The 22889-nt window shown below is 54.1% G+C and overlaps 1 protein-coding gene across 9 annotated transcripts in view; it reads left to right on the top strand.

The window, feature by feature from the left end:
- Window positions 1-22243, top strand: part of CBFA2T2 (CBFA2/RUNX1 partner transcriptional co-repressor 2) — a 61211-nt gene extending 38968 nt beyond the window's left edge. For 8 of the 9 annotated variants that reach the window (XM_065691171.1, XM_065691176.1, XM_065691169.1 and 5 more), the window contains exons 2-11: window positions 5392-5535; window positions 9908-10149; window positions 12263-12352; window positions 13491-13672; window positions 14270-14523; window positions 15203-15288; window positions 15559-15751; window positions 17366-17437; window positions 17752-17942; window positions 20569-22243. In XM_065691171.1, the coding sequence (XP_065547243.1) occupies window positions 5392-5535; window positions 9908-10149; window positions 12263-12352; window positions 13491-13672; window positions 14270-14523; window positions 15203-15288; window positions 15559-15751; window positions 17366-17437; window positions 17752-17942; window positions 20569-20850 (1736 nt within the window). In that variant the 3' untranslated portion in view covers window positions 20851-22243. The remainder of the gene's footprint in view (window positions 1-5391; window positions 5536-9907; window positions 10150-12262; window positions 12353-13490; window positions 13673-14269; window positions 14524-15202; window positions 15289-15558; window positions 15752-17365; window positions 17438-17751; window positions 17943-20568) is intronic. The other variant, XM_065691170.1, reaches the window with a different exon arrangement.
- The last annotated feature ends 646 nt before the right edge of the window (window positions 22244-22889 follow it).

Here is a 22889-nt window from a genome sequence, read left to right as displayed (position 1 = left end):
TCTCTGTCTGTGTGCAGGTCTGGTGTCCCCAACATAAAAAGGACATGGAGCTATTGGAGCAAGGCCAGAGGAGGCCACGAGGGTGATCAGGGGCTGGAGCACCTCCCGTATGGAGACAGGCTGAGGAAGTTGGGGCTGTTCAGCCTGGAGAAGAGAAGGCTGCGTGGAGACCTCATAGCAGCCTTCCAGTACCTGAAGGGGGCTACAAGGATGCTTGAGAGGAGGGACCCTTCATCAGAGACTGTAGTGATAAGTCAAGGGGTGATGGGTTTGAACTGGAACAGGGGAAGTTCAGGTTGGAGATAAGGCGGAAGTTCTTTACTGTAAGGGTGGTGAGGCACTGGAATGGGTTACCCAGAGAAGTGGTGAATGCTCCATCCCTGGCAGTGTTCAAGGCCAGGATGGACAGAGCCTTGGGTGACCTGGCCTGGTGTGAGGTGTCCCTGCCCATGGCAGGGGGGTTGGAACTTCATGATCTTAAGGTCTCTTCCAACCCAAAACCTTCTATGATTCTGTTTAGAGAAGCTTTGTGTTGCTTTACCTTAAACCCATGTGAGTGGTGGGGGAGGAAGCTTCTGGTTCCACGGGCTGTTTGTGGGAAGGGTTCATTTTCCTGGCTTGTGGGTGATCCATAATTCATGCCTCTAGGCCCAGTGTCATCTGAGGTGGCAGGGCCAGTGGAAAGAGAGATGTGTCTGGAGTGTGGCTTATCTCCCTTGCTTTAATGAATGCTTTGGGGTGGGCTGGATCCGTTTGGCAGTGTCTGTGTCCGCTGGCTCCAGAACAGGCTGAGACCCAGGATTTCTTCTGCTAAACTTAACCTTGGCTGCTGCTACTGGGATGATTCTCCAGTCCCTTGCTCTCCAGAGGCAGGTAGGAATGTTGGGCTCTTCACTTTCTGAGGTGAGAAATGGCTTTATAGGTTACGAGCATAATCTGCCTGTTCTAGATGGAAGTCGGAAACATCTGCTCTGATTAAACCTCTTCTTTCTGCAGGAAACAGTTCCCTGCTTTCAATGCTGAGCCTCTGAACCACTGGGCCAGCCCTTGTGCACAGTGCAGCAGACATCACCTCAACCCAAAACTGTTGGTTTGCAGACTTTCAGTTTAGGTCAGAGCCTTGTTGTCCACGGCTGGGTTTTGAGTCTCCTCTCTTTGTCCTACAAACTGCAGAAGAGAAGAGCAACCTCCCACCCCCCGTGCTTACCTGCTGGTTGTGCTGTGCTGTCTCACGTTCAGTGTGGTTTCCTCTCACTCCTTCCCATATGTTTCATGTTCTGATGTCTACAGAAAGCCAGAGTGCTCAACTCTGGCAAACAGGTTTGTGAGAGCAGTTCTGGCGCTGCAGTTGCTTCTTAAGTGGAATGTATAAAACTGCTCCTAGGCCAGACGGGTTCCTCCTTCCTTCCTAACCCTTGCAGCGGTGAATCAAGGGGAATCCTCCATCTATGTCAAGAATGGCTTGAAGTTATCTGCATTCATGTTCACTTCGTAACTGCCCATCACCTCTTTGAAACGTGACTGTGCATATAGGAGACGTAACCTGTGAGGTGTGGCCCCAGTCAGGTGCGGGGCAGATTCAGGGTCTTTTGTTACTGAATGGAAATCTCCCATCCTGGTGTTATTCTACCATCTGTTGGAATTATATTTTGAAGTTCGGGAGCAGATGGGAGGAGACAGTTTGTGTCTGCCCTGGGGGCTATTCCTGGCTTGCTTCTCTTCCTTACCTTGCTTTCTGGGAGAAGGTAACATCCAGTTTTCCTCATGAAGTGCTTTTATTTCATAGAATCACAGAACCCCAGCCTGGTTTGTGTTGGAAGGGACCTTAAAGCTCATCCAGCTCCAACCCCTGCCACGGGCAGGGACACCTTCCCCTAGAGCAGCTTGCTCCAAGCCCATGTCCAGCCTGGCCTTGAACACTGCCAGGGATGTGCTGTAATTCCCAAGGGCATTTAAGGACTAATTTAAATTCCAGGTACTTGAGATACTCCCAAACTTGTCACTATTCTTTTTTCTAGTGCCTTTTCCCCTTTTCTCAAACCCACAGGCATGGATTGATCAGTGAAGCACATTCTCTATACAGTTCAGAACGCAAGTAAATGCTAGCGGCTCCTCAGAGGTTACCTATCACAGCAACACTCCCTTTGTACCGACCACCAGAGAAAGACTTTAAAGAAAAGAAATAGGATGTGTCTCGAGTGGCTGTTGAACCTGCCCCCTCTGAAACTGCTGTGGTTGGAGAACCACAGTCCCTGGGGAGAACAGGAGCGCGACTTCGCTGAGGACCAGTGGAGACCCCTGTTTTTGTCCTGCTGTGCTGTGCTGTTGTCTCACTTGGCTCTTTCTCCTCTGCAGAAAGCGGAATCATCAGCTGCAATCATCTTGACATATGCTGCTCTTTAATTTGTTATGCTAGGATGGGAACTGGAGCAGCAAAGGAAATGCAGTGCGTATCAACAGTCAACACAGCGAGTCAAATCAAACCAGGGCCTTTCAGTGTGTCACCGGAGAGCAGAGGGGAGAAGGGTTTCGGGTGTATTCAAAGCTTTGGGGCTTTCTAGGCTCTTACACACCTGGGCTCCTTAAATGGGACACACAAGTATATAGGGCACGCAGCATAAACTGGTACATGCCTGCAGCTGCCCTCACCCAGAGAGCAGCTTTGCAGCACCTGAAATCCACAACTCTCATCAGTGGGAAACCTGGTCTTCAGGCTTCATCGGCTTTGGGAGAAGATGAAATCCTTGCTTCCATCCAAGACTGAAGCGTCTCTGTGGTCAGGTTTTGTTTTACTCCGAGTGTATCACCTTCCCATGTGAAGCTCCAGCATGTTCAGGGGTGGGAAGGAAGCTCTCCTACCAGCTCCTGCTTCTCTGCGTGGTCAACCCTGGCAAGGTCCTGGCTGCAGAGTTGAGCACGTGCCACTGCAGGTTTGACATTCAGGTTGTGCCATAAGCAGGTTCAATCTGTGTCTTAGAGGCATCGCTTGAAAAACAACTACCCAACATTGGGAGATGTTTCCAACTCCAGGTAAGGCTTGGAAGGAAAACAACCCAATGTTTCCAGTTTAGGCAGCTGCTCTGCGCTGACACTTGGGGTATTCGGTCATTGACAAGAATTACTCTTCTTGGAGCATTATCCAAAAATCTGTCATGGCATTTGGCTCTTCAGCATGGTCTCGGGTGACTGATACAGTGGAGAGACTCGCAGGCGTTTTGAGGAGCATCTCAGCATCCTCTCTGGGCGTCTGGAGGCAGCACTGAAATGTTGCCACTGGGCAGGCAGTAAATATTGCTGAGCAGTGAAATGTGGAAGGAGACCGGAGAGGCGGCGTCTCCCCAGGGACCACCTCACTGTCTTGGTTTTAGCCCCAGGTCACCTCGAGGCTGACTCAAGTCCTTGTTCGCAGTCTGGTTTGCTCACATGATTCTCATTAAATGGATGTGTTTAGGCTAAAAATGAGGAGTTTCAGAGAGATGGTTTTTATCTGCAGTTTTAGATGCCCCAGGTCCTTGCAGGAAGCTTTTAAATTTACTAATCCTGTTTGCTTCTTGTCTGGCAGGGTGGGAGCTTGGAATAGAAGGTGTTGGCTTCACGTGGACCTTGGGTTTGGTGTTTCATTCAGTAGCTGGTTTTATTTTGGGGCTGTAAATTCCATGTGATTTCCCCTTATCTCTGTAAATCGACCAAATCAGTTCTGCTTTCCTAATGTGCCCTAGAAGCATTTTAGGAGGAAAGAGGAGAAACCTTAAGGATGGGTTTCACGCTCTGTTTCTCTCCGTAGCCTGGTGTCCTGGGTTCAGCAGTAGCAGTCATTTTTCTCCTTCTTAGTGGCTGGTGCAGCGCTGTGTTTTTGACTTTCAGCCTGGGAACAGTGCTGATAACACTGATGGTTTTAGTTACTGCTCAGTAATGTTCAGTCTGACCAAGGACTTTGAGCCTCATGCTCTGCCAGGGAGGAGGTGAAGCCAGGAGGAAGCAGAGACAGGACACCTGACCCAAACTAGCCAGAGAGCTATTCCATACCACAGCACGTCATGCCCAGTATATGAACTGGGGGCAATTACCCAGAAGGGCTAGATCACTGCTCAGTCGGGCTGGGTATCGGTTGGCTGGGTATGAGTGGTGAGCGGTTGTATTCTCTTCCCTTGTTATTCCCCTTATCATTACTATTATTGGTGGCAGCAGCAGTGCTCTGTGTTATACCCTAGTTACTGGGCTGTTCTTATCTCAGCCTGTGGGAGTTGCATTCTTTCCATTCTCCTCCCCATCCTTCCAGTAGCAGGGGGAGGAAGATGGGGGGGAGTGAGCAAGCGGCTGTGTGGTTCTGAGTTATCGCCTGGGCTTAAACCACGACACATGGCAGTATCAGCTTGGACATAGATGCCTGGGGAGGAGGGTTTCATAGGAAGGGGGTAAAGAAGATCAAATGAGGCAGGTGGCGGTGTGTTGGGGTGTTGGGGGAATGGGCCAGCAGCAGGCAGGGACCCATGTGGTGCTCTCGTTGGTCTGCCTACAGCTGAGCTTGCAGAGAACCACAGATGAACCACATCTGATCCCCGCCTGGTTTGGGTTGGAAAGGGCCTCAAAGCTCATCCAGTTCCACCCCCCTGCCACAGGCAGGGGCACCTTCCACTAGAGCAGCTTGCTCCAAGCAACATATTTCCTGCTTTTCTCTCCTTTTCCCTCAAGAACGCCTTTTGAGGCTGATTTAGTTCCTGGAGCCAAGAGTGTGGCCACAGTTCCTGGCTCTGAGAGGGGTTGCAGTCCCTCTGGAGAGACCATCTCCAAGCCAGGCAGCATGGACACAGGGTGCATGCAAGGCTGATGAAGGCTGGCACAGAGACCACTCTGTTGTGAAGGAGAAGAGGTGCAGGAGCCTTCAATTTTGAGCTTTTTGGTTAAAAGCAAGCATGTCAAACTGGTCAAGGAGCTGATTGCTACAGTGGCTGCTTCAGAGCATGGTTTTGCTGCTTGGGGAGCAGGGCTGGAGGTGAAACCTCAGTCTCCCATGCTAGTGAGGTGCATGTGGGCATGGGGAGTATTGGGGGGATCTTAAATGGGGGCAAACAGGCAGGAAGACTTTGAGACAGCATCTTCAGGCGTGAGGAGTGAGAAGATGCAGTCAAGAGACTGGGATGTGAACACAGGCATCCTGAGCCTGCCTGCAGCACCTCTGGACACATGCTGCACTCCGGTGCCTGTCCCCAAGCCTGGGGCCATGCTCTGCCCCTTCCCTGTGGTGACTCGGGGCCATGCAGAGCAGGGTGGGAGCCTGGTGTGACCTCCCCCTGCCTCTCCTCCTCACCCTTGTAAGGGTGCTGTGTGTGCTGGGCGGGGAAATGCTTGCCCCCGGCTGGCACTAAGCGTTACCACCTTCTCTTTGTACAGTTGCTGGTGAGAAGAGGGTGCCAGTGATGCCCGGATCGCCCGTGGAAGTGAAGATACAGTCCAGGTCCTCTCCTCCCAACATGCCACCGCTGCCCCCCGTGAACCCCGGCGGCCCCCGGCCCGTGTCCTTCACGCCGACTGCACGTAAGATCCCAGTAACGCTGCTTTCCCCAGACACCAGCTCTAGCCAGGGCAGAAGGCTCTGCTTGTAGAAGTCAGTGGGAATGTCTCAGCCATGCTGCACGGCTTTAAGAAGGGGAGACAGGGGCTTTACTGCTGTTCTGCTCCATATGCAGGATGTGTAACAGGGTCTGTAATCCCCCCTACCCCCTGCCTGCTCCTGCCTTGCTCCCAGTGCTGCCTTGAGTCCTTCTCTTTGCAAGTGCAGCCTTGATTTCCACCATAAACTCCTTAAGAAATTGAAGTCTTTTATCAGGCTGGCTTCAAATGAGCCAAGAGCTGGGCTTTTCACTCTATCTTTTGGAGGAGTTAATTCCCACTCTGCTCTATCTCACTTTGCAGGCAGCGTTTCTGCAGCTGAGATTAGAAAGTTTTCCTTTTTTTTAATTTCCCAGCCTCAGAAATTCCTTTCTCTCCATCCAGATTCTCTTTGCTCCATCTTCTCTTTATAATCTTGCCTATTAAGCCATGGTCAATCCTGGTCCTGCCCATCTGCAGCACAGTCTCTTTCTCACTTCTGGCTCAGAGGTGACTCCACGGATGGGATGGACACGTGGCTTAGAGCCTAGAAAGAGTCCTTTTTTCCTCCCTTAGCCAACATTGAAGCCATTTAATGTCTGTTAAAAAGCATCATTCTGAAGAAAAGCTGCTTTTCTTTGTTGGGCGTGGAGTTATCTGAGCCCTGCACGTGGCACATACGTATTTTCCATGCTCTCCTAGCCCATTTTGCCCTGCACTGAGCGTCTCCCTAGCTGGTTCTGCATTGCTTCTGCTGTCCATGATGGTGCCTGGGGTATCTCACAGTTTGATGCTGGCAGGGGATTTTGGAGGTTTACAATCCAGCTCCATCAGGACACACACTAATGTATTGCGTGGTGCTGGCAGTAGCACTAATCACTGGGTTATCCCGCCAGACGCATCCCCATCTCTGTGTGCTGAGGGGTTTTTAATGGCTCTCCTTTTGCTCAGGCAGAAAAAGACCATTAGCAAAGTGACAGGAATTAATTTTCCCAACGAGGTTGCTTGGCACACTGGTAAGGGCCAAGGAGCCTGAATCTGCTGATTGCACACGACTTAATTGCCTCTTTCCAAGATTGATGAGAGATGCAGCCTGTGGTGAAGTTCATTCTTGCTCCTTTACTTCTCAGTTGCATGAAAGGGTCTTGGTCAGTCAGTGGGTGCGTGTCCTACACTGCCCCATGGCTGGGGCATGTGAGGAAGAACATGCTGGAGGAAAGGCCTGTCTGCTTCTGGATCACTAACAAAAGGGAGGAGCAGCAAAAGCCAGTTGTGGACCCAAGCCAGAGTCTGACAGAGTAACCCTAGGAGATGACAGAGTAACCCTAGGAGATGACTTTTATGTTCCCAGTAGGTTAGAATCCCCCTCTCCCCAAACCAGTAACCCCACTGCTCTGGGTACCACACCTCATTGCTTCAGTGCTGTCTTCTCACCTGGAAATGGAGGTCCCAGCCCGGCTCTGTGCTCTGTGGGGAGCAGGTCCCGGTGCTGTGCAGGAGCAGATAACTGCCGGTTGCCCTGTAGTAATGGCGGTCACGGTGGGGTCAGGCCAGGCAGGATGAGCCCCAAACACAGAGCGGTTACAGGGCTGTGTCTAACGGCAGCTCTGACCCAGTGTGTCCTGCTCTGGAGGCCATCAACAGCCACCGCTGCCACTCAGGGCAGCCTCTCTTGAGGAGCACACAGCACAGCTTCTCCCAGCTATAAATAGAGACCATTGCTCTGCCGGGTCTTTCATGTGAAACAATAAGAGGAAGTGGAACAGAGAAGCGGGTGAAGAGCCTCAGTCACAGCAGAGCTGTTGTTCATAGAATCCCAGACTCATTTGGGTTGGAAGGGACCTCAAAGCTCGTCCAGCTCCACCCCCTGCCACGGGCAGGGACCCCTTCCACTGGAGCAGCTTGCTCCAAGCCCCTGTGTCCAACCTGGCCTTGAGCACTGCCAGGGATGGGGCAGCCACAGCTTCTCTGGGCACCCTGTGCCAGCGCCTCAGCACCCTCACAGGGAAGAGCTTCTGCCTAAGAGCTCAGCTCAGTCTCCCCTCGGGCAGGTTCAAGCCATTCCCCTTGGCCTGTCCCTACAGGCCCTTGTCCCAAGCCCCTCTCCAGGTTCCCTGCAGCCCCTTTAGGCACTGGAGCTGCTCTCAGGTCTCCCCTTCAGGAGCCTTCTCTTCTCCAGGCTGCCCCAGCCCAGCTCTCTCAGCCTGGCTCCAGAGCAGAGCTGCTCCAGCCCTCGCAGCATCTCCGTGGCCTCCTCTGGCCTCGCTCCAACAGCTCCACATCCCTCTTGTGCTGCTGCCTCAGAGCTGGATCAGGACTGCAGGGGGGTTCTCCCCAGAGCACAGCAGCAGAATCCCCTCCCTCGACCTTTGCTGTTTGAGCAAAGCTTTCTCTGGGCAGCTTTCCCCCTATTTGTAACAATTCTATTGTGAAATAAGTGCTCTGGGTAATTCAAGGAAGCTTTGCCCTTCACATAGCTCTGTGTTTGCTGGTGCTCCATGATAGCTGACCCTGCAGGTACATGCCATCTCTGCAGGACATCTCTTTCCCTTTGCTGCCTTGGGGAAGTCGATGGGGATAGCAGTTTATGAGGTTGTGTTGTTTCTTAACAAAAGGCATGAGTTTGCTTGCCTTTGTACCCCCATTCTCTCAGTCCTGGCGTTTGCCTTCATTTCATCATCTCTCTGTCTGCAAAAGGCCACGTCTTTGTTATGCCCCCAAAGAGCCTGTCACCCTTTGGTTAGCAGGAACCACCTTTGGTGGTCTCTTCAGCCTTATCTTTCCCTTGCATCGTAACTGACTCTGGTTAAATCTTCCTGGGTTCCTTCTGTGCTCACCACGGCAGGTCCAGGTGTGTGGAGCCTTTCCAGCCTCCAACCCTGGTGTGCCCCAGAGCGGTTTAACTGTTACATCCCTCCTGCTGCCTGCTCCAAAATGCCCTCCCTGGGTCACAAGGATTTGGTGTGATCCCCACAAAGCCGCAGTGATGGTTTTGGCCTCTCTTTTCGCAAGCTGTTGCTCCATCACTGCATGCCCCGCATGCAAGGGGCTCTGCTGGGTGGCTGCAGTGCTTCTCCTCTGAACACCATCATTTGAAATTGTTTATATGGCTTGTGGCCTTCTCTTCAGCACTTATATCCATAAGGGATTCAGGGCTGGCCTTCAGGGATAAACTCAGTGGATCAGCTAAAAGTGTATTTACAATGATGTACTTTTCCCGTCTCAGACTCTGGTTTATGCTGTGCTGGGGCCCCAGTGCACAGCTGCTTTTCAGACAGGGCCCTAGATTGCACAACAGCAGTATGGGGATGTCAACAATTGGTTCTAATCCCTTGCTGAGTTCCCAAACTTCCAGCCCCTCAGTCTGTTTCGACATGCTCTCCACTTACAGGAGGCAGTGCTGCAGATGGGACCAGGTTGGGAAAAACAACCCTGCTTGTGAAACCCCCTGTAAATCCCTAGGGAGGTACAGTGGGAGCAATGGGCAGGATGCTGTTGGTCCTCTTGGGCTGAGGAGGGGAGGCACCTGAGCTGCAGGTTCTGCTAGTGAGCCCCTGGCTGTAATGAGCACTGGTGATTTACTGTAAAGGTGGGAAGGATGGTTGGGATGTCTGGTGTCATTTTCTGCCTGACAAAGGCCAGGAAACCCTGATCAGTGATTCCTGCTGAGGGCTGACCCTGTGTCCCCTCAGGCTGCTTCAGATGCAAGCAGTGGAGTGTCTGCTCTGCTGAGCGCTGATTCTGTTGGTGTTTGATGGCCCTGGGTATGAAGCTCGCTGAGCAGAGGAGAGAAATGCCAGGGAGGTGACTGGCTGTGGTGTAAATCACACCTGAGGAAACTCGGGAGGTTTAGATTGGATATCAGGAAAAGATTCCTCCCTGTGAGGGTGCTGAGGCGCTGGCACAGGTGCCCAGAGGAGCTGTGGCTGCCCCATCCCTGGCAGTGCTCAAGGCCAGGTTGGACACAGGGGCTTGGAGCAAGCTGCTGCAGTGGAAGGGGTCCCTGCCCGTGGCAGGGGTTGGAGCTGGATGAGCTTTAAGGTCTCTTCCAACCCAGTGCCTTGGCTGGGTGTGTGGTTCTCATGTGCTGGGGGCTGCAAGAGCATCCGTGTGAGCCCAGGGGAAACTTGAGGAGAAGGCACACGTGTTGTTGGTGACCAGCTCCACGCTGGGTGCCCTCCAGCACAGCGTGCAGGCTCTGCTCTGCCCACAGCCCCTTTTCTGCTTCTTGCCCTCTTTGCTAGCAGCAATTAGTCAGCAGCAGCAGGCTCCTGGATCCTCTTAAGCACCAAATGTCACTTCTCTCTCCTATTTACAGTGCCCAACGGAATAAACCATTCCCCACCGACCCTGAACGGGGCTCCATCCCCACCCCAGAGGTTTAGCAATGGTCCTTCCTCCTCCTCCTCATCCTCCCTGACGAACCAGCAGCTCCCAGCCACGTGTGGTGCCCGGCAGCTCAGCAAGCTGAAGCGCTTCCTCACTACCCTGCAGCAGTTTGGCAATGACATCTCACCAGAGATCGGGGAGAAGGTCCGGACCCTGGTCCTGGCATTAGTGGTAAGCCTCGCATCCCAGCTCAGTCTGCCTTGATCTTGGAGAGAACTTTGGGATGGGATCCTGGCAGCCAGCATGTACCCATGTTACACAACGTTGTGTGTCTGCATGTTTACAGGCAGAGCTGTTGGCTGAGCAAGGCTCTGCAGTGTTTATGCTTTCTGGTAAACTTGCTGACTTCTTTCTTTCTTGGCTTTGGTGGGTTTCAAAAAGCTGTTTGTCCGGTGGCTTCGGCATCAGCTTGTGTGCAGCTAAACTTAAGGAATTCTGGACGGACTGGGACAAAGCCTTCCTCTAAAGGCCACAGGTCTGGTGTCATAGGCTATGCTGGGCTTTCCATTTCTTCTCATAAATGAAACTGTTCACCCAGTTCAGAAGAGTCTGTAGTTACAGTCTGTAGTTACAGTCTGTAGCTGGGGAAGTGTTTTCTTGTCTGTGCAGGTGTTGATTGCCTGACCCCAGCCACAGATCAGTTTAATTCTCATCTGCTTCCATACAATGAAAAAACAGGACCAGCCACTACTTAGTGCTAGCCTGAGCTCAGTGTGGCAGCTCAACACTGCTTTGCTCAGCAAGGGAGCCAGCAGTAATGGGAAGAGCAGGGTGCTGTCGCTAGCAGGGACTCACTCCAGAGAGCTGGAATCCTGCTCTGCCCCCAAGTGTGTAGAGACTTATTAGGACACTTCAAAGATGTAATTTATTGATAAGCAGTGATGTATTTAATGGGCTGTTTTCCTCTTTATGGGCTGCTCCTGCCATGTCTTAACCCAAGCCCACTGGCTCAGCAGAGTGAACCATTGCCAAAGTCTGCAGAGGATGGGAAGGCAGTGCTTGCAAAATCAGAGGTCTGGGCTCCTGGTGAGCAGCTGCTGCTTTGTGGGATTGCGTATGTATGTTACCAAAGGCATTGGTTCTTCCAGACACATCCATGCCTGTGGCAGTCTGAGGGTGCAGCTATAGGAAAGGGCTTGGTCAGTAACTTGTGCGTCTTCTGCCCTTTTGCATTCCCATGCTCGGATTTGCAAGAGCTGGGGTGGGTGGCAGTGCAAACACTGTGTGTGTGCCTGCGCCCTCGTGCATCTTAGCAGCTGCGGACACCTGAAAACATCCTTCAAAACCCAAATGAACAAGTCTTGCTGCACAACTGTATCAAGTATTTGCAGGTATACAGACTACCTGGCAGAAATGCTGTGCAAGCCCAGACCTGGGACTGAGACCCTGGAGCACAGCACCATGGCTGGGCCCATATGGCTGATCCCAGTGCTCATCCCAGGACCAGCTCTGCTGTTTGGCGTGGGCAGAGCAACCATGAGTCTGTTCATAGCCTTAGGGGATTTCAGTGTTTCATGGAGTCACAAAATGGTTTGAGTTGGAAGGGACCTTAAAGCTCATCCATTGCAAACCCTTGCCATGGGCAGGGACACCTTCCACTGGAGCGGTTTGCTCCAAGCTCTGTCCAGCCTGGCCTTGAGCACTGCCAGGGTTTGAACACTGGATGCAAAATGCTGCTGCTGAAGGAAGGAATATGCATTTCCATGGGTGCAGGGTAGTATCTTCGCTCACCCTTTTGGAAATGGAAATGTTAATCTGTCCAGGTTCCTGTGACTGTCATCTCACCACGGATTATGGTGATTGCTGCAGGGCTGAACTTTGTACATGCAGGCTATCAAACACTGCTTGTCCCAGGGAGCAGCCAGCTTGCACAGCCCCAGGGGATGTGCTGATGGAGACCTCATGGCTGGTGGGTAGGTTAGATGAGGTGAGCTGAGCAGGAGGAAGGAGGAAAGGAAAGGGTGCAGCTCTGAGCAGCTGGAATCACTGCCTGGCTCCCTGCAGGAGCTGCCAGCTGGGTCCTGCTGCTTCCCAGACCCAGGCTCTGCTCCCAGCCCAGGAGCTGGGAGGATACTGGGCCAGGCATCGCTCACCCCTCGCCTGGTGCAGCAATCCTGCTCCATTGGCCTGAGTCTTTCTGGCTGTTGGGCAGAATCCGATGGAAGCTGTCAGTCCCAGAGTGGCAGATGCAGTCTCTCTTCCAGTTCTGTTCATTTGGAGCCGTTTCCCACGTGTCTAAAAATAAGAGCAAATTGTCATTTCATTTCTTAATTTGTTTCCTCAGAACTCAACGGTGACGATCGAGGAATTTCACTGCAAGCTGCAAGAGGCGACCAACTTCCCCCTCCGGCCCTTTGTGATCCCCTTTCTGAAGGTGACAGGGAGGTGGTGGGGCATTGCTGGTGCTCCCTGTGTTGGGCTCTGTGCTTGGCAGTGTGTCATGCCTGGGAAAGCTCCTTCTTCAAGCACCACAGCCATTTAGTTCCAGTCCAAGACAGACTGCACAGACTGAGCAGCGGCCGTGCGGGACGGCCTTGTGGAAAGCTGACTTTGTAACAAGTGCCACATATGTCTGCTTGTATGTTAGGGATAAAGGGGACAAACCAAGCTCCATCAAGAGCTTCTGATCCTATAATCTTATTTGCAAATGTTCAGATGTAGAACGTTTGAACCATTGGCACATGGAGCCTGTCTGGGGGTGGTTGGATGCTGGAAGCACAGAGCGCTTCCTGTGACACTTGGGTTTTGGGTGCATCGGTGTCAGACTATACTCAGCTCTTGAGGAAATACAGATAAATCCTAGTGCAGACACCAAGAGCCGGAGGATTCTGAGTGGGGGCCCCAGGCTCAGGTGTTAACAGAACCCCAGCCTGGTTTGTGTTAGAAGGGACCTTAAAGCTCACCCAGTTCCAACCCTTGCCATGGGCAGGGACACCTTCCACTGGAGCAGCTTGCTCCAAGCCCCTGTGTCCAACCTGGCCTTGAGCACTGCCAGGGATGGGGCAGCCACAGCTTCTCTGGGCACCCTGTGCCAGCGCCTCAGCACCCTCACAGCAAAGAGCTTCTGCCTAAGAGCTCAGCTCAGTCTCCCCTCGGGCAGGTTCAAGCCATTCCCCTTGGCCTGTCCCTACAGGCCCTTGTCCCGAGCCCCTCTCCAGGTTCCCTGCAGCCCCTTCAGGCACTGGAGCTGCTCTCAGGTCTCCCCTTCAGGAGCCTTCTCTTCTCCAGGCTGCCCCAGCCCAGCTCTCTCAGCCTGGCTCCAGAGCAGAGCTGCTCCAGCCCTCGCAGCATCTCCGTGGCCTCCTCTGGCCTCGCTCCAACAGCTCCACATCCCTCTTGTGCTGCTGCCCCAGAGCTGGATTAGGGCTGCAGGGGGGGGCTCCCCAGAGCACAGCAGAGGGGTTGAAGCTCAGTGGGATGCATTAACCCAGTGCTACTGCTCTGAGGTGTGCAGAGCAAACCTGTGAGCAGCTGGAGCTGCCTGGGTAGAGCAGACCCCGCTTGTTTTCCAGGCCAACCTCCCGCTGCTGCAGAGAGAGCTGCTGCACTGCGCCCGCGCTGCCAAGCAGACGCCCTCCCAGTACCTGGCGCAGCACGAGCACATCCTGCTGAACACAAACACCACGTCCCCCGCTGACTCCTCCGAGCTGCTCATCGAGGTGAACGGGAATGGGAAGAGGCACAGTCCAGACAGGTAAACACAGGACTTGGTGTGCTGCCACGGTCTTGAAGTCATAACTTGGTTCAGCTTTGCTGCTGTCAAAGGTTTAACAGCATCCAGGGCTAAAGCAGAGGATTTTACCACTCTCAACATCTGTTCTGGCTGTTAATAAGACATCAGTGATTGTTCTTCCTGCACTGTGAATTCAGGTTGGGATCCTCTTTCAGGCTGGTTCTGTTACAGAGGGAGCTGAGCTCCCCCTCCCTGGGCAGCTCACAGAGGCACTCTCTTGGAAGGATGCAGTTTGTTTCCAGCACTTCTTATTCCAAGTCAGAATTTGTTATGTAATGATGTGGAGCATGCCTCAGCTTTACCAAAACTGTGAAATGTTAATGTGGTCATGCTCAGAAAGATGAATCACAGCACTTGGGCATCTTGACCTTGTTCTTTGACAACGGTCATCCTGTGGATTTGTTCCCAAGCCGAGTGTGTTTGGTTTAGCTCCCTGCCTTTCCCCCCCACTAAAATCATCACTGCCCCAGCTCTGCTGGTTTGAAATCTGCATCTTTCCCTTTCCAAGTGCATTTGTGTGGTGCTAACAAACACCTCTCTCTGTTGGTGTGGTTGCAGAAGGGACGACAGCAGCTTTGAGAGGGACCCGCTGCCGACAGACCCTCCGGCCAAGCGGGTGTGCACCATCAGCCCTGCGCCCCGGCACAGCCCGGCCCTCACCATCCCCCTGATGAACCCCGGGGGGCAGTTCCACCCCACCCCACCCCCCCTCCAGCACTACACCTTGGAAGACATCGCAACCTCCCACCTCTACAGGGACCCCAGCAAGATGCTGGAGCACAGAGAGATCCGGGACAGGCACGGCACACTGGGTGAGAAAGCCTGCAGGGCTTTTAGCTGTAGGAGTTGTGAGGTCCAGGAGCTGAGCTTTGGCATCAGTCCCTGCTTGGCCACTCGCACCCAAAGCTGTGTAATGTGGCCGTGTCCTCAGCAGAGATTTTGAAGGGGATTCAGAGCATAGAAGGTTAAAATGGGAAGATTGAGGCTGCATTTCCCTGTGCACATGTACATGCTGGAGTCACTCAGGGTAAGGAGGAAGGACTCAGTGTGTGAGTTGAGTGTGGCCAACCCAGCAGGCAGGAACGGAGGGCAGGGAAGTAGAAAGTAGCTTCCCTGAGATCACTGAAGCAGGAGAGCAGAGCCTGGCCCCCCAGCCCATGTCTCCCCAGGGCAGTGTGGGAGGTACGTGCTGTGTTCCCAGCAGGGCACAAGCTCTGAGCTCCTGTGGGTTTATAACGGAGACAGCTCCCAAGCAGGTCAGATCCAGAGCTGTGAGTGGATTGTAGCACTTCAGAGACAGTGATGCAGATAAGGATAAAAGCACCAGTGTGGAATTGCCCCTGTAGAGCCTCCTCCTTGAGATGTGTTTTACAGTCCCAGCTATATGTAGCTGGAATACAGCTCGTTGTTATCACTTAGGGCCACCTCCCCTCTCCAGCACTGAAAGCACTTGGTCCATCTGATCACTCTTGTGGCTGCGGTTTCTTGCAGGTTTGAATGGAGGATACCAGGACGAGCTGGTGGACCACCGCTTAACGGAGAGAGAGTGGGCTGATGAGTGGAAGCATCTCGATCACGTAAGGAACAGGCAGGAGATGTGGGAAGCTCTGTGGGATGCAGCAACCCAGTGATCCACCTGCTCCAATTTGTGATTTTCTTGTTGTTGATACCATATCTGGGCTTTGTGAGAGGCTCGTGGAGGAACAGGCCACCACAAGAAGGTGGATGGTGGGGAGGGAAGATTGGAGCATCACTCTAGACAATGACATCTTCCTGGGATGGAGCCTTCAGTGAGAAATTGAGGAGATGACCCTGTGAGCCAGACTGAGCACACGTTCCTCCTGCAGGCACTGAACTGCATCATGGAGATGGTGGAGAAGACGCGGCGCTCCATGGCCGTGCTGCGGCGCTGCCAGGAGGCCGACCGGGAGGAGCTCAACTACTGGAAGAGGCGGTGCAGCGAGGCTGAGCCGCGCAAGGCAGGCAGCGACCTGCTCCCCAGGCAGCACAGCCCCAGCAGCTCCGACTCCATCGGCAGTGGTGAGCCAGGGCGACCACAACCTCCTGTGGTGTCCTCTTATGACAGTATTAGACAGAAAGTGATGATAATAGGGTCAGATAATGGTATAATTTGTGGTGTGGCACCGACACAGAGTGCCCAGAGAAGCTGTGGCTGCCCCATCCCTGGCAGTGCTCAAGGCCAGGTTGGACACAGGGGCTTGGAGCAAGCTGCTCCAGTGGAAGGGGTCCCTGCCCGTGGCAGGGGTTGGAGCTGGAGGAGCTTTAAGGTCCCTTCCAGCCCAAACCAGTCTGGGATTCTGTAAATTAAATACTTCAGCAGTGCATAACTGTTCTCAGTGCTTTGAAGAGAGACAAGTCAGTGGATACGTGGAAGCTCCTGGGTGAGCTCCTGGAGGAAGCAGCTTCTGTTAGTGCTGGGAGAAGAGCATCTTCCTTGCCACTGAGCTGTACTTGCTGACCAAACCAAGCCAAGTTTATCCACAGCTGAGAAACTGGGGGGTGACAAGGCAGGAGGGGTGGTTGGTTCCAGCTCTCTTCCCTTCCCAGTCTGTCTACACGATTTAAAATGTCAAGATCTGCTAAATCTTAAAATGCTAAAGACTGCTGTAAGTGTAAGAGCTACCTGGCTTATTAATTCTGTGTCATGAGTCAAGTTAACTTTATTGAAGCTGACTATTTCTCACCTGCAGTATGCAGGGGGGTTGACCCTTGTACAAAACCAAGTCTAAAATGCTGGTTTATTCATCTGGATGTGGTTCTTATTTCCATCCCAATAAATACAGTGTGAGCCCATGGGGTGGCTGGGCTGCGTGATGGCCTCATGAGCATAGCCAACTTTTAGCCCTTTTATATTTAAGTCTATCATGACTAATACACTTACAGCCCCATTAAAGGTGATATAGTTTAATATTCTTTTTTAATGAATTGGAAACACTGTTGATGCTTCCTCCCCTTGTGGGACCAAGGGCTGATTGTCACACTCCATTCCTCCTGTGAGAACTCATGGAGTGCTTTTATTCTCCCACCAACGTTGGACATGAATCAGTTTTTGTTCTGAGCCTTCAGAAAGTTACTCTGAAGCCTTAAAAAACAGGGACACAGGATGAGGCTTCTGAAAAGCTTCCCTGTGTGACTGCAGTCTGTGTTCAGGCCCTTGTGTCACCATCCCTCTCTGTCACGTTGGCTCTTCAAGGGCTCATGGGTGCTGAGGGATGTGTCCACCTCTGGTTGTAAGAGGTCTTGCAGGGCAGTTTGTCATTTCAAGCCTCTGAATTGCCCTTGGGAGTGGGAAGTGCAGCATTTAATGTAAGCTGCTGGTCACATAGGTTGGTGCTCAAAGTCTCTGGCCAGTGCAGATGTTTGGCATGCAAACATAGCATAAGCATTGCCTGTTGTTATAGAGCACCAGGAAATGGGTTATACAGGGTCATAAATTATGCAAGGCACTAATTAAATGTTGTAATTTATCATCCGAGCGTTTGATGAACAGCTTTAGCTGTAGGAATCCTCTGCTCTGAGTTCGAGCTGCTTGATTCTGCCCTGCCCTGCAATGTATGGAGGCACTGCTGGGCACTTCAGCAGCAGCTGGCTGAGACGAGGCTTTGCCAACCTTTCCCTGTGTCCTTATTCCAGCAGATTCCTTGCGGGAGTTCAGCAGCAGGTCGGGAACGGGCTACGTCACTGAGGAGATCTGGAAAAAAGCTGGTGAGTGTTTGTGAGGAGCTTGGCGAGGGCTTGGGCCGCCTCGCCTGCGGTAAACACAGATGCTGCAGCCTTGCTCGGCAGAAACAGGAGCAGCCCAGCTGCAGGAACGCCCCGGGATGTGCACATCTGGCTGCCAACACCCCCAGCCTGGCTTTTCCAAAGGGCTCAGCTCCTTCTGGATGATGTGTGGGGATCTCGTGGGGCTGAGCCTGGCCCCAGGGTGCTGCCACAGGGAACACGTGGCTGCCCCTCGGTGTCTCTCAGAGGCTCACCCTGCTCCTGGGGCAGGTGCTGAAACTGCTCTTTCCTTCCAGAAGAAGCCGTGAACGAGGTGAAGCGCCAGGCCATGTCCGAGGTGCAGAAGGCAGTGGCAGAGGCCGAGCAGAAGGCATTTGAGATGATCGCCTCCGAGAGGGCGCGCATGGAGCAGACCATCGCGGACGCCAAGCGCCAGGCCACCGAAGATGCTTTCCTAGTGATAAATGAGCAGGAGGAGTCCACGGAGGTAAGGTGCCAGGCGATACGCTAGCAGGGGACTTGCAAAGACTCAGTCTCCAGGTCCTGCCCAGCAGTGGCTCGGAGCCGGCAGGTTCCTCATCTCTTTTCCTTTTAGGAGTCTCAGTTCAGTTACTGTTAGTGTGTATTATGGGTGCCCTGCCAGGATGCACTGTTAGAATGGAAAAAACCCTTTTGCTTTTGATTTTGCTTGTAGGGGAACTGGTGTCTGCACATGAAGGCACAACTGGTGTCCATGACCTGGACCCTGCTGGAGGGTAGATTTAGATTAGACTTTAGGCAGAAGCTCTTCCCTGTGAGGGTGCTGAGGCTCTGGCACAGGGTGCCCAGAGAAGCTGTGGCTGCCCCATCCCTGGCAGTGCTCAAGGCCAGGTTGGACACAGGGGCTTGGAGCAAGCTGCTCCAGTGGAAGGGGTCCCTGCCCGTGGCAGGGGTTGGAGCTGGATGAGCTTTAAGGTCCCTTCCAACCCAAACCAGTCTGGGACTCTGTGACCCAGTGCAATGACCAGGGATTTCTTGGGATCAAGGGAGATGTGGAAGCAGAAGGATGCTGGTGGATGCAGCTCTCCATTTAGCTCAGAAATCTGCTGTGGGGTACTTGATCTGTGCAGAAAATGAATCTCTGTTTGTGGGCTTTAAAATAGTGCAAGGTAGAGGCTTGGCTGCAAGTGAAGCTTCATGTACCTGATGGTCTCTACCGCACCCCACGTCATGTGTATTTTCTGGGATGTCGTTGTTCCACTGGCTCCCAAAACATGAGCCTGGGCCGTGTGTGCTCACCTCATCTCCAGGCCCCCATGGTTCTTGCTATGTCACTCGCATATGTGCAGGGGTAGGTGGAAAGCGTTGGCGCAGGGTGGCCATCCCTGCTGTGGGGAGCCTTGTAATGCCTGAGACATTGGAATTGACTCTTGGCTTGTCATAGCCAGTGACGCTGCTGAATGGGGAACTCGATCTACACCTCAGTCATTCATTACCTTCACTGCTGCTTAATTGGAAGCTCATGTTAAGTTTTAGAGATCTCAGCTGGACCGGGCAAGAATTGCACAGCTCATTCCTGCATCACCACTTCCCATCCCCGCGTGGTTTGCTTCTTGTTTTAATTTCCTGCATGAATGCAGAGGCTTTATTTCTGCTGAGCAAAAATGGGATGGGAACGTGGAGTTAATGTCAGCTGGGTCTGTGCAGGCAGCAAGTCCCATTCCCTCCTCCGGTGGGGCTTCAGTCCGGAGCTCGGGAAGCTCCGGTCCCCACGCACTGCAGGAACCATGTAAATATTAGGTGTTATAACAGAGAATTCTCTCTACACTCTGATATGTCCCAGTTAAATCACTGCTGGTTGAATGCACCAGTCAGTAAACACATGATGGGAGTGGGTGGAACTGCTCAGGAAGCCATGGAAGAAATGAGACAAGCCGGATTTCTCCGGAGAGGAATACCAGAGGAGTGCTGGCCTCCTCCAGCCGTTCCGGGGAGCCGCTGAGCATCCTTCCCCAGCACCCTCCTGTGCGAGCCCCAGAGCCCTTCCCTGAGGGCCATGCTGAAAAGCTGTCGTGTGCTCTGACAGGTGTAACCTCTGAAACACAGTTTAACCCCCCTTGAAGTGCAGACAGCTGTAAAGCAGTGACCCAGTCTTCCAAGTTACCACAGGCTTCGGTGGGGATTTGTGGTTGTGAGTCCTGCTTCAGGAAGCTCAAGCAGCCCCGGGGTCACACTGGCTCCGGAGCAGCTCGCTCCCCACCAGCTCACTTTGGTGCTTTGCCTCCAGCTCATCAATCATCACCAGGAGCTGGTGGCTCGGGTGCAAGCCCCAGGAGCAGGGAATCTCAGTGCCCTTTGTACAACAGGGCTGCCTGATGGCACCCAGCATCTCCCACACCCCCTTCCCTGCTCCAGCAGCTCTTGCTTGCAGGCACCGAAGTGGTGAGCAGCCAGGGGGGCCCCACTGGGCAGGCCCAGGCTCTGGCCAAGGCTCTTTCTCCGTGAGCTGACCTTGCCCTGCTCAGGGCGCTGCTGACGCAGGGGTGCAGCTGCAGGGAAGCTGATCCATGCTCTGCCTCAGAGCGGCCGCGGCTCCCGGCGCTCACATGGTGCCCGCAGGCACTTTGCTCGGGCTCTGCTCCACTTCCAGATCAGAGCCAGGCTCTGGTGCTGCTTCCACCTGGCTTCAAAGGAGCTGTTTTTCCTTTCCAAATGAGCCTGCTCCAGGCTCTGTGCAGCGAGGCAGGGGGCACAGCACATGGTGCCTGCACAACACGCTGTAATCCCTGCGGAGGCACTTGGCTGGGAGCGAGACCAAAATAGAGCTGCTTAAAACAGGAAATAAAAAGGCCGAATAGCAGCATCTGCAGCGTGGTTTTTAGTCCTTGCCTGCTGTTTCCTCTATGCATTTGGGTGGAGGATGCGAGCGGCGCAGTCTGGCAGGCAGGTTTGAGCAGAGCAGAGGAGTGGGGTTAGTACCCTTAGCAAAGCAGCAGGAATTAATGGCTTGCTCATGTTAATAGTACTAAATCTGGGCCAGAGGGGGGATGAGCGGTCCCCTCCAGAGCTGCTGAGTCAGCACCGTCCCACAGCCCTCCGGAACTGAACCCGTTTTTGTGTCTCTGGTCTTGCAGAGCTGCTGGAACTGCGGTCGCAAAGCCAGCGAGACCTGCAGCGGCTGCAACATCGCCCGCTACTGCGGCTCCTTCTGCCAGCACAAGGACTGGGAGAGGCACCACCGCATCTGCGGGCAGAGCCTGCATGGCCAGAGCAAGCCCCTGGCTCTGCCCACGAGCCGCTCTGCGGCCAAGAGCCTCGATGGCGTTCCCAGCCCGGCCCTCGAGAAGACCTCGGCGACCACGTCCCGCTCCTCCACCCCGGCATCCGTGACAGCCATAGACTCGAACGGGCTCTGAAGGGGAAGTTTGGATTCGCTCCCGTTGAGTGGTTTCCCTTGAGGGGGGTTTTAAGCCGGAAAACACCCCACAGCAACTCGTATCCCGTGACACATCTGACACATTGTGCTGCCTCCTCGGAGCGCCGACACTCGGGCTTTGCCATCTCATTCTGCCTTTTCCTGCCGTGGCTCATGAAGAACCTTGCCCACAGCACCTCGGTGCCCATCTCTCTGCAGGGAGAACCAGAGCATCCTTCAGGACTGGAGGACACTGGGCACTCGTTCAGGGGGACACGGCCTCAGTGGGGAGCTGCCAGTGCACGCAGGAGATGCTGAGCATGGGTTGAACAATGGGAGCTCCATCCTCATGGGCCAGACGTGCTCAAGCTCCTTCCTCAGCTTCCTTTCTTCCACAGCATGGCTCCGTGCTCCCCTGGCGCCCAGGCACGGTGTCTCAGATGGCCGGGGGTTGCTGTGAACAGACTGGAGCTGATTCCCCAGCAGGAGCATCTCGTCCTCTACTGCAATGGCAAAAGCTGAGCTCGCTCCTTCTCTGCCTGCAGGTTGGCAGCTGGTGGTTGCAGAGGGGGAGGAGGGGATTCATCTGCTCTAAACCAAATGTCAGTACCAGGGAGCTGTGGGCAGTCACTTCTGGGTGGTTTTAATCCCATTCGGTGATGGGATGGATGGTTCTGTGTCACCCTGGTGGGACCTTTGCTGGGGGAGAGCGTGCAGAGCAAGCCTGGCTTGGTTGCAGGCAGTTACTGCCCTTCCCACCTGGGTGCTGTTACTTTGCTATGCAGAAAGCTTTTGTGTTTCTCACTGCATGGAAGTTGTTGGTTTGGGAGTTTCTGCCGTTGTTTCGAACCAGAGATCCTCACAGGACTGTTAACTATGGTCTGTGCTCTCCACACACCTTGGCCAAACTAAACACAGGACTTGGTGTCCTCCTCCATCAGTTCTTCCCCCAGCCCTGCAGTGCTGCTCTGACACCGGCTGCCCTCCTCTCCTCATCCCCAGGGATGTGCCACCACTGCCTTGTCCACCATCAGAGCATCCCAAACACGCAGAGTGAGATCCCGCAGGGATTGGGAAGATTCATTGCTTAGGATGTGTATGGAGGGATTCGGGGCACCGCAAACCCCACAGTGGGGCTGTCTGGGGGCACAGTGGGGCTCACCTCATGCTTCATGGACGTCCTGATGGGCTCTGCCCTCTGGGAGCTGCCCCGCTCTCCCACCCTGCACCCCAAGGGGCTCTGGAGACCCATCGGTTCAGCAGAGCTGTGTTCCTGTGGCTGCTCCTGGGCTGGAGCCCAGTGGGGCGAGTAATTCCCAATTAGTTTTGATCACTTCAATTGGAGGTGGCTGATGGAGATGGGGTGGATCACCTGGGGCTTGCTGTGGTGGGGCTTGCTGTGGTGGAGCCGGCTGCCCGGGATGAATGGGTGCCCCACTGAACCAGCGCTGTCCCTGAGGAAAGCTGTTCGGAAGCTGCTGTCGTGGGATGGAGCTGGGCAGTTCCTGTGCCTGTGAGGTTTTATCACGCAGAAGAGCCCCAGAGTCTTTGCCTGGTGTTGAAGACGGCTCTGGTGGCAGCTGGGAGCATCAGACACAGCCCCAGCAGCGCCCTTTGCACCAACCCAGCTGCTGGGGGCCGGACACGAGGATGCCCTGGGGTGAAGCGCCCTGACCTGCAGCAGCCTGGAGCTGAGTCCTGCACCCAGGAGCGATGGAGGTGATCGGGTGAGCCCCAAGCCCCGGCAGCCCCGGGGCACGGGTCCTGGGAAGCGGCTCTGTCCCTGCCCCTGCAGCACGGCCCAAGGATCTGCTGTGCCGGGGCTGTGGCAGGGATGAGGACGCGGGGCCGAGCAGCAAACACCTGGGAGAGAGCACCAGGGCAGGGGCTGCCCTTGCACCCGCGCCCCCCCGGGGGGCTCAAGGGCTCCCCTGCCCTAAGGGGGCACATTGGGAGCAGCCTCAGGTAAATCACGTCTGGTTGTGACATCCCTCACCTCTGCCCTGCCCCGACCCTGCGGGTCAGCAGTGGCCTAATGCC

The sequence above is a fragment of the Lathamus discolor genome, chromosome 11, assembly GCF_037157495.1.
Source record: "Lathamus discolor isolate bLatDis1 chromosome 11, bLatDis1.hap1, whole genome shotgun sequence".
Lineage (NCBI taxonomy): Eukaryota > Metazoa > Chordata > Aves > Psittaciformes > Psittacidae > Lathamus > Lathamus discolor.
The sequence above is the reverse complement of the archived record's forward strand: the minus strand, read 5'-3'. Positions and strand labels throughout refer to the sequence as shown.